Source organism: Rhipicephalus sanguineus, chromosome 9, assembly GCF_013339695.2.
Source record: "Rhipicephalus sanguineus isolate Rsan-2018 chromosome 9, BIME_Rsan_1.4, whole genome shotgun sequence".
Classification (NCBI taxonomy): domain Eukaryota; kingdom Metazoa; phylum Arthropoda; class Arachnida; order Ixodida; family Ixodidae; genus Rhipicephalus; species Rhipicephalus sanguineus.
The window spans coordinates 26,869,427-26,880,371 of record NC_051184.2 but is presented as its reverse complement, the minus strand read 5'-3'; the positions used below and the strand labels follow the sequence as shown (position 1 = coordinate 26,880,371).

General features: G+C 47.3%; 1 protein-coding gene across 1 annotated transcript; it reads right to left on the bottom strand.

Annotated features, from left to right (window-relative positions):
- Window positions 1–372: 372 nt before the first annotated feature.
- LOC119404828 (protein mono-ADP-ribosyltransferase PARP16) lies at window positions 373–3,151 on the bottom strand. The gene has a single exon (XM_037671501.2). The coding sequence runs from the start codon at window positions 3,102–3,104 to the stop codon at window positions 2,025–2,027; it is 1,080 nt and encodes a 359-aa protein (XP_037527429.1). The 5' UTR covers window positions 3,105–3,151; the 3' UTR covers window positions 373–2,024.
- Window positions 3,152–10,945: the final 7,794 nt, after the last annotated feature.

The following is a 10,945-nucleotide window of genomic DNA, read 5'->3' as shown; positions in this document are numbered from 1 at the left end:
TACGAATATTGAATCATCGAGATTGGGTCCCTTCAGTGATTTAAGCAGGTGAGAACGCATTGTTTTTATATAAATTTTTAAATTATCTCCTATGGAGTTTCACATAGCACATAAAAGTGGCTCTCGAACCCAGGAAGCTAATGGGAATAAAGCAAAACTTCTCGTACTGTGGCATAATGACACCCATATGCTATGGACGAAGTGATTTAAGCGTACATTCAAGCGTTACACTACAATAAATGTTCAAAGGTCGGTTCCCATTGAGTGACGGTGCCACTTAGCAGCCAACACAACAGATGGCGCTAGTTGTCGATGTCCCGAATTCCTGGACATGATATACTCAGTTTCAAAGAGTTTAACGGAGTAACCCAAATTTCGCCTTACTCAAGGTAAGTAGTCTGCGCTTTGCTGGCTATGCTGTTGGCTACGCATGTACCTGTGTATTTGTCCAAGGCTCCTCTTTTTATGCTCTAACCATCTTTAATGGTCCGCAACTTTTATTCTTAGAAATCTTAATTATTCTTGAGCAGTACATGTTTCACTTGTTGGTAATCTCTGGTTGCGTTTTTCTTTCCGATTATTTCCTATATTAACCTCGCGTATACGTGGACGTGCGTCATTGTCATGCGTCCAATGACGTGTTAATTACTCATCTCCATGCAAGTTTTGCAACTTCGCGATGCCTATCTATATTAATGATGAATAAATGAATAACACGGTACAGTCGGAAGAAGGGGCATACGAAAGCGAGCAAAATATACACGGAGTTTATTTAGTTCTCTGTTTCATTGTTTTTATTTACAGAGCAATTAATGGCACGTAGTATTCAACGACAGAGCTTCGAACTAAAGGGCGTGGAAGAAAAATGTTACCGCGCAGCCGCGTCGCGAGACTTTTTCAATGGAAGCTGTTTAGACTTCGTACGCGTATATAAAATGGCTCGTCGAACAGCGCGGAGCAGCTGTTAAGTTTACGGCGTCCATTCGTGGCACTGCAGACACGAAGCGCAGAAGCTCGTAAATTCGAGACTCGCAGTGCTTCCGCGAAGATGAAAGAGAAGATATTGAAGCATATTCAGCACAATGGTGTAGCTCGGTAGCGAGGTTGCAATAATCGTTTAAAAAGTAAAAGCGCATCCATACGTGTGAGAGATGCAAGATTCCCTTAAAAGCGTAGGCAAATAATGGAAATACTAAAAATGACGTCTAGTCCGGCGTTCCACCTGCATTTACGCCTTAAAACGATTGTGTATACATGCGAATGGGCTGTGAGACGACTTGGACGTCGTTGTATACAAAACGTACCACATTCAACATGACGGGCAAACGGAGAATTCCAACATAACGTGGCGGCATCTAGACGTCAAACGTTTTGAGCAATTTCGGAGCACAACTCTAACGACGACAACTTTCGCTTGATTGCAAAAGAACGGGCCAACATCTAGACGCGAAACCTTTGAGCAAGATCAAAGTACAACTTCACTCTCTCCAACGACTGTAACTTTCGCTTGCAGCGCAGTAAACAGCTTTATAAAGGAGGACACATGCTGGTTTATCAATTTCAGGCTAACGTTCAGCCCCCCAGCCACTCAACAAGGCACTTCATGAACTATATATATGTATACTGTATAGATGCGAATCAGTGGCAGTGGCCAAGACACCGCATCGTCAGATGGCACCATTAATTTATATCACAGCGGCATTTTCAGTGCCGCACCCTGTCGCACATTTGTAATACTGATCAGAAGTCTCAAAGTGTCTCTCGTAAAATAATTGTCGACTAGTGCAGCGCGAAAAAAAAAATGAGGAAATTGACATTTGAGATCGGGTATCTGCCTCCAACGTCGATTTTTCTCAGCTGTTCCCTTGAGCTCCTATAGGAACATCGAAACTCGCGCTCCCTTCTAAGCGCGAGGTTAGCTCCGGACGCCCTTCAATCTTAATTTTTGGTCCTCGTTGACAGGTGCCGGACACAGATGTGGACATTGCGTGACCGCCGGCGTCAGGCTTTCGTTCTTTTTTTCGTCACCGATAGAATAGCTTGAGCATGAGGTTGTGACCCACGCGCGAGCTGGACAGCCCGATGCCGCACAGCAACGCCGCGTACGCGGCAACCATGAGCCACGACTTGTTCTTGCGCAGAAAGTCTTGCCAGCCGGGCGAGTAGTAGGCCCGGTCCGCGGACCTCATCACCATGCCCGCCGGCAAGATGTCCGGCGCTGGCGGCGGCGCCGGCTGCGTCGCGGTGTACACCAGCAGGTACTTGACGCGAACCACGGAGTCGTTTTGCACGAGGTAGTACCTCTCCGGAACCATGCCCGCCATCGAGTCCCGGGCGTAGGCCCTGGAGGGCTTGCTCCTGGCCCTGTCCTGGCACTTGACGTCCGGATGGTCGATCACCTCGCACATCGCCACGCAGGAGAGCTCGGGGCTCACGAGCGAGTGCTGCCAGCCGTAGCCGGCCGGACTGAAGGTGGCCGAGACGCTCAGCTCACTCGACAAGTACGTGCCGGAGCCGAACAGCGCGTTCTTGTTCATGTGCGCCAGCAGGCCGTTGTGGAGGATGGAGTGGAAGTTGTCGAGCCGCGAACCGTGGTAAGCGAAGAAGACCTCGCGGTCCCCGCGGGTTCCTTCGAAACGCCGGTCGGCCTGCAGGCTATGCTCGACTTCGAAGACAACGTCGACGGCCGAGTCGCCATTCAGTTCGGGCACGTCCTCCTTCTTTCGGGACCTAAGGCGGACGCCGCCGCACGTGAGCACCCATAGCAGAAGCTCCCAGGACTCTCGGGGCACTCCCTTCGGACCTGTCGCCGCCGAGGTCGACGACTTGGCGGCGGAGCCCGCGGGCAACAGGGCGCCGAGCGGAGGAACCCTGGCAGCCACGTCGCGAAGCTCGTCGATGCGCTTCGTGTCCGTCGCCTGATCGGCGAACGACGTCGGGAACGGTCGCAGCACGGTGTCGTAGCGGTACGAGCGCAGCGCGGCCACAAAGAGGGACCACTGGAGGTCGGCGGCCGCGACGTCTTCGGCGATGATTTCTAGGACTCGGAGTCGGGCGTCCTCTGAGTTTTGGGGCGACCGCACCGGGCTGTCCGGTGCTGCCATGTTTTTTCGCCCCGGTGCCACCTGTGCTGCCTTGGCAGCTGCCGCACGGGCCGCGGGCGCGAGAACACTGACGCTCGCAGCGCCACGCCACGGCTATCGCCGGCATCGCTATCGTTTTTGTTTTCGTCGTCGTCCCGTGTTTGTGCAGCGGCGGCAGCTTTTCCCCGTTCCACTTTGGCCGCGCCAGCCGCGCTTCGTCCGGCCATCGATACCAGCGCAGTAACAGAAGAAAACGAAAGCGGGCAGGCGGCGCGTCTGCGCAGCGCGATGCTTGTAGCAGACGACGCGACGCCACAGACCGGAGACGAAGCGAGCGGTTTTGTGTCAAACTGTTAATCAATAGCAGCTCTTTGCTATCGACGCCGCTGTCATACTGATACTACGCCATAAATCTCCACGGTCACGGAAGTCGTACACTGATTTCGTGTAGCAGTCGGTGCTTCTAGAGGTCTCGAACGTGTCATCTACGGCATTTAACTTTCACTTTTACAGAAATGGAATGCCGACAGGGACCGAAAAGCGAAGGGGGAAATTCAGGAGAGGTTATGAAAAGCCAATGATACACTTCATTTTTTTGCCAATATCGTCTTTATTACCACATAAAACACCGCACACCGTTCTCCTTTGGAAGGGCTTCGGCGGTTCTTTCTCTCTCTCACTTTCTTTAAATTTGGAAAGCCTGCCTTGAGGCATAGTACTATAGTACTAAATAAATACACATACAAATTTGCTTCGTGTATAGAGTCTAACAGTCGCGCTGCTAAGCCCGAAGGTGCGGTTTCGGTTCCCGGCAAAGACGGCCGTATTTCGACGGGTGCGATATCGAAGAACGCCCGCGTGCTTTGATTTAGGCACACGTTAAGGAAACCCGCGTCCTCAGACGTATTCCGGACGTCGTTTACTACGACTTGCCTCGTAATCGTATCTTGCTTTTGGCACTTAAAACTCCAGACACGATTGATCTTTTAGAGGTGGTGAAGCTGAAGATCGGCTGGGGCAACCAAATCAGAACGTTGAATTTTTCGGGATCTCCAAAATTCTTCGTGGTCGCGCTCCACCGATAAAGAGACAGAGCATTCAGCCGAAATGAATCCTTTGTTCCATAACACCAGACGCACTTAAGTTTTCGCCCATTCTTCATTGCGAAATGTGGGCCACGTAAGGTGTTAAACCTAGAACTGCAGCGATAAGCGTGCCTCTGCTACGTTTGTACACAGTGCAACGCGCATGACGGATAGCAAGTCTGCCGAAAGGCGTATAAGATTGAGAGTATCCTGACAATACATAACAGTTTCGTCACAACCCGGCGTTTTACATTGCTGTCATTGCTCCGAACCTTATCAATATCCTCCCTCTATTGTTAATCTTTCATCGTTGACTATTGTTCAACGCCAGCGTTTCCTTAGCACTCCGTCATTCCTAATCATTTGCAATGAATTGTTCCTAATCGTTTGCAATATGTTTTATGTTTATGTACAACAGCCTTTCAAAGAGACAGTTGAATGATGGTGTAACAGCATTCAAATAGCGAAAGGTATGCTAGAAGCAAAGAGGATCTACATGATTCAAATCACAGAAGTTAACATTACGGAATTCCTGCCCACAAACGGCAAGAAAAAAAAAAAGCGAAACAAAGAAACACTAAAAAAAAAAAAAAACGTGAGGAAGAAGCAAGCATATCATGGTGACAAAAACTTTAAGAGAAGCAAAAAATACATAAATTTTTAAAATCTAATGTACGACGCGACAGCCAGGATGTCAAAAAGAAATTAAAAAACTAAAATCCAACCCTGGTTTTCTTTCATTGCCAGTCCGGTGATGGAGTTCTCTTCCATTATTTCTTTTTCTTTCTTTCTTTCTAATCGCCCGTTTGTTTAAGGTATCTGTAAACCTGCACCGACTATCCTCGTCAACGTTGTCGACAATGGCCGAGCTCGCATGAGCACAATAGAAGACGGAAGAGGCGTCGCCATCGCGCGGTTGTCGCACGGTGTCCTTCAAGATGAAGCTATTGTAGAACGCCGAGTACAAGGAGTATGAGACGCGCAGTACAGGACCTGAATTCGCGTTCCTTTTATTTAGCTCTATACAACCGCTTCATCAACCAACTAGTCTAAGAACGAGCCATTTTAAAAGTCCTTCCAAGTTTGTGCACTCGGGTCTCTATTCGTCTTAGCTTCTTGCAACAACATTGGCGACGTGTAGGTTAGGTATACTATAAAAACTTGGAGGACGCTTGAGCTTCGCCTTCAAGCGTGGAATGTATTCGGGCCCCGTGCGCATCACCTTCTCAATTGCTAGCCTAGCTTCGATTCACAATGCATGCCTCAACAGTGCCGTAAGGAAACGAACGACTGTGCGCGTAACACTGGCCGTTTCAAGGTATCCTAGAATGCCTACTGCAAGTACAGTTGTTAAGTGTCCACTACGCCGTAATTACTTCTGCGAATCAGCGAAGGGCCCGCTACGCGTCCGTAAGGCAACACGCGAACCTACGCAGCTGTTCACTTTGTTTATGCTTTTGCTGACGATGATGATTACATATGTCTGAGCGCTTTGTAATGGGCGAGCCTTTAAAACACCCACTCATTACGCAATTCACATGTTTTGGCGCCTGGTGCGATTCTATGCGTCTGCCACGCAATATTACATTTGCTAAGGAGACTCCTTCCACTACATGAAGTTAGTGTTTTTTTTTTTTTTTTCCGACGCTGTTTCAAGAAATAGCGTGGCTCTGTGGTAGAACACCTGCCTGCCACGCAGACGGCCTGGGTTCGATTCTCACTCGAACCCGGAGCTTTTAAATGCGACTAATTTAGCGAACCTAAGGCACTGTGAGTCTATCTATCTATCTATCTATCTATCTATCTATCTATCTATCTATCTATCTATCTATCTATCTATCTATCTATCTATCTATCTATCTATCTATCTATCTATCTATCTATCTATCTATCTATCTATCTATCTATCTATCTATCTATCTCCAGACACGTGTGGCATAGAGTTTCCTACAATACTACAATTTCCTACAACCTTTAGGAAACTCCATGACATGTGGCACATACCCGTTTACCGCGGGGCGTGGTGTACGGGTATGCGCCACACTGCAGGTGATTGACAGTTTATGTCTACCCAGGAACGGCGGGAACATATATTGGTAATTTAAATGCGAGAGCGGTAAGAAAAACCGACATCAGCAGAGTTGACCAGACGAATGCAAAGAATAAAAATAAGGATCCCAGCCGGAATCCAACCCTAACGTTCTGCGTGACAGTCAGGTATTCTACCAAAGAGCCACGCCAGCTCTAGAAACTGCTTTGGAAAAACAGCCTATGCAGGCGTAATGTCGGTGCAATGTCAATTATGGTTGTAGTGCTGGCTATATAATTTTATAAAAATTGGGGGACGCTTAAGCTTCGCCTTTAAGAGTTGAACGCGATAGCAATATCCTGCCCCTAGTGCGCACTTCGAACACTACGAGTGTTGAACAGAATGCGCGCAATAAGGTGTGTGCCTTGTGTAATGGGTAGCATGCTTTAAACCAGGAGCAATTATGCGCGAGAATCTTTTTCGAAGCTGCGATGCACCCACTACGTAGTCTTAAGGGAACACGCGCAGTAATGTGTGTGCCTTTTGTAATGGGTGGCTGTCTTTAAAACCACCAAGTCGTTATGATATTGACGTGGTGTGACGCCCGATGGCAATGTACGCTTGTACCACGCAATATTACTGCGATATTACATCTCGCACTGTGACACCTGTATACAGGACGCGTATTTTTGGGAAGCATCAAAGTTACTTTCAGTGCAGCTCCAAGCAGAGGCGTGGCTGTGTGGTAGAACACCTGCTTGCCACGCAGACGGCCTGGGTTCGATTCTCACTCGGACCCAACATTTTTATTATTTATTTTATTTGCAGCTTTTTCGATTTTTCGGTCACGGACAAGATGATGATTTTTCGCTCACAACCAACGGTGCCGGCGCCGACGCCGACGGCGGAATTTCTGAGCTCTTTAACGCTATCGCGTTAACAAACCAGCAAACACTACATATGTACTCCTACGATACAGGCGTTATGTCAGATTAATTTCAATTGTGGTTCTGCGAAACGAGCTCTTTAACGCTGTCGCGTCGAAATAATGCAGACGCTTATCCACGAGACATACCATAAGTAATATAATAATAATAATAATAATAATAATAATAATAATAATAATAATAATAATAATAATAATAATAATAATAATAATAATAATAATAAATTTATTCCCACCAATACAGTGTGGATGGAGGGGGTGAGAAAAAAAAGCGACTAGCCGCTTGACTAAGTTCCCACCCCCCAGTTATAACTTAATATAGCACTGAAATCAAAATTCCGATGCTTGAGTTGTAAGTTCAACTATTGCATTTTAGCAGTTCAAACATACGGGGCAGAAACTTGGAAGATAACGAAAGGATTCTGGAATAAATGACGGACCACGCAGCACCCAATGGAACGAACAAATGCAGGGCGCAATATCAAAAAGATAAGAACAGAGTAGAGTGGATCATAGAGCAGACATGGGTAGCTGATATCCTTGTTGACACTATAGGATAAAAATGTAGACATGGGACGGATCACGTAATGCGTAGGGAAGATAACCGAAGGCCACATAGAACGACGGCACGGATACGAAGGGATGAAAAATGCAGCCGAGGTCGGCACAAAGTTATAGGTGGATCGATGGAATTAACAAGTTCGCAGGAATGAAATGAAGTTCTCGCGTAAGACAGGAGTATAGGACGTTTTGTCGCTTGCAGGCGGATATATATCCTTGCGAGGCATGCAGGCAGTATAATCGCCGCGGTGGTTTAGCGGTTATTACAGTGAAAGCTGTTATGAGATCACAACAGCCGATTTTGGTGGCGTAGTTGTCCGCCATGCTAGAGGCCAGTGTGTACTTAGATTTAGGTGCACGTTAAATAACCCCAGGTGGTAGAAATTTCCGGAGCCCTCCACTGCGGCGTCGTAGTGGAAGGCGTCGTATGAGGGACGCCGTAGTGGTGTGAGGGACACTGCGGCGTCGTATGAGGGACGCCGTAGTGGAAGGCACCGGAAATTTCGACCACCTGGAGTTCTTGAACGTGCCCCTATATCTAAGTAAATACGGGCCTCCAGCATTTTCGCCTACATCCAGAAATGCGGCCACCGCGGCCTGGATTCGATCCCGCTACCTTTGGGTCGAGCACCATCCATAACCAATAGGCCACCGTGGCGGGCACAGTCATGAAATTGGCTGCGCGTGTATGTAAAAGTTATTTCAAAAATGCCACTTTCGCGTCAGTACTGGCAGAACATAACCATGGCCTCCGAGATTAGCCGGCGCCGAGGCGCCGGCTAATCTCGGAGGCCATGACATAACAGCATATGCATCAGGCTACATTTTGACGGAATTTCTTTTTTTTTTCTTTTCACTCAAGCACACGTAGACAGCTCGTATCTGTGAGAAGATGGACAGAGGACAAAAATTGGGGGACGCTTAAGCTTCGCCTTTAAGAGCTGAACGCGATAGCGATATTCTGTTCCTACTGCGCAGTTCGAACACTACGAGGGTTTAACAGAATGCGCCCACTAAGGCGTGTGCCTTATGTAATGGGTAGCATGCTTTAAACCAGTAGCAATTATGCGCGAGAAACTTCTTCGAAGTTGCGATGCACCCACTACGTAGTCTTAAGGGAATACGCGCACTAATGTGTGCGCCTTTTGTAATGGGTGGCTGTCTTTAAGCCACGAAGTCGTTATGATATTGGCATGGTGTGACGCCCTATGGCAATGTACGCTTGTACCACGCAATATTACTGCGATATTACATCTCGTACTGTGACACCTGTATACAGGACGCGTATTTTTGGGAAGCACGAAAGTTACTTTCAGTGCAGCTCCAAGCAGAGGCGTGGCTGTGTGGTAGAACACCTGCTTGCCACGCAAACGGCCTGGGTTCGATTCTCATTCGGACCCAACATTTTTATTATTTATTTTATTTGCAGCTTTTTCGATTTTTCGGTCACGGACATGATGATGATTTTTCGCTCACAACCAACGGCCCCGACGCCGACAGCGCAATTTCTGCGATACGAGCTCTTTAACGCTATCGCGTTAATACCGAGGTTCCGATCGCGGGAAGCTCGGCGTACAATTGTGTGCAGAAAAATATTGCGCATGGAGGCAGTTTTTTGTTGTTGTTAGAAGTTCCGTTTACTGATGCTTTTCACGGAACTTTTCCGTCACTTAAAGTAGCGCACAAAACTTGAAAATAACTTTGGTAGACAACTGAATCGCTGAATTGAGATCTTGCGAAGGTCCGCCTCAGTGGTACAATGGTTACGGTGCCCGGCATACTGACCCGAAGGTCGCGGGTTCGATCCCGGACGCGGCGGTCTATACTGTACGATGTCAGTGCATGCTCATTAAAGAATACCAGATGGTCGAAATTTCCGGAGCCCTCCACTACGGCGTGGCTGATAATCACATCGTTGTTCTGGCACGTAAAATTCCAGATATTATTAGAGAGTTTGCGAAGAAAATATATAATTTTTAAGTGCCTGTGAAGTATGTATACGTTGCAACCTCGTACTTTGGACTTTCATTTAGCTGTGTATTTGTGTGCTTTTAAGTTATGACTTGGTTTTGTTATTTTTACTCCCATTAATTTTTGGCATGTTTTTTTTACTTTGTTTTGTCTGCCTATTTGTTTTGCTTTTGTTGCTGTGTTTCTTTATTTCGGTCAGTTATCGGGCATCGCTAATCTTACCCCATAACAGGACGTAAACGGCCCAGGAAAAAATTGTCCTAAACATATTTCTGCCTAATTTCCCTTACAGAAACAAACTGCTGCAGTGCCCAGAGCGTTTCGTGGAGTGGGGCCGAGGCATATTATCACGCACGTGTTATTCTTTGACCCGTGCCCCAGCGTGGCGTGTGCCACTGATACACGGTTCTACCCTACTCTACATTGTAAGAGCAGCGGCGGATAGCCAACGTTATAGTCACTGCTGGCAATACGCGGGTATATATGGTAGGCTTCGAGCAAACTGCATACAACTTCATCTTATTTTTGAAAAATTACGCGCAAACATGTCGTAGAGTAGAAGCATAACATACGGCGACCCACAACACGTTCAGTCAGTTCGTATTGTATGCATACATTGTGCTTTCACTGCGCAGAAAATGCTATTCTCAATAATTTCCAAAGATATCGCTCGCTATCTGTTGAATGCCAGCAATGACAGCGTTGTACAATGTATCGGGTCCACAGTCACAATTGGCTGGTAATTCAACAAAAGTTTGCTTTGACTCTTTTACAAGTGGTCTACCTCGCTGGTGTTTTAAAGTGCTCGGCTGCTAACCCGAAAGTCGCGGGATCGATCACGGCCGCGGCGGTCGCTTTTCGATGGAGGCGAAATCCTAGAGGCGCGTGCACATGTATGTACTTTGCGATGTCAGTGCGCGTTAAAAAACACCAGACGGCCGAAATTTCCGAAGCCCTTCACCATGGCATTCCTCATAATCACACGTGGTTTTGGGACGTAAGACCCCGACACTTACTATATAATGTATTTACTGTACTGTCACCATTGGCTGGTAATTAAGCAACAGTTTGCTTTCACTCTTTCACTATTCTGAGAACACCCGTACGTGCAATCAGTTCAAAACGTCAATCCGTGTTTCCTTTTTTCCTTTCCTTCGCGATATCAGAGCGATCACTACTGTCAGTCGCAGCGAGCAGATATTGTGTATGTGCTCACCCCCGATGCTATACGACCCATCGGAGTTCTTATCACGCCGGCAGACAAACGCTT

Bases quoted from the DNA above. Each gene is read 5' to 3' on its own strand.
- LOC119404828 (XM_037671501.2), bottom strand. From the start codon at position 3,104: ATGGCAGCACCGGACAGCCCGGTGCGGTCGCCCCAAAACTCAGAGGAC.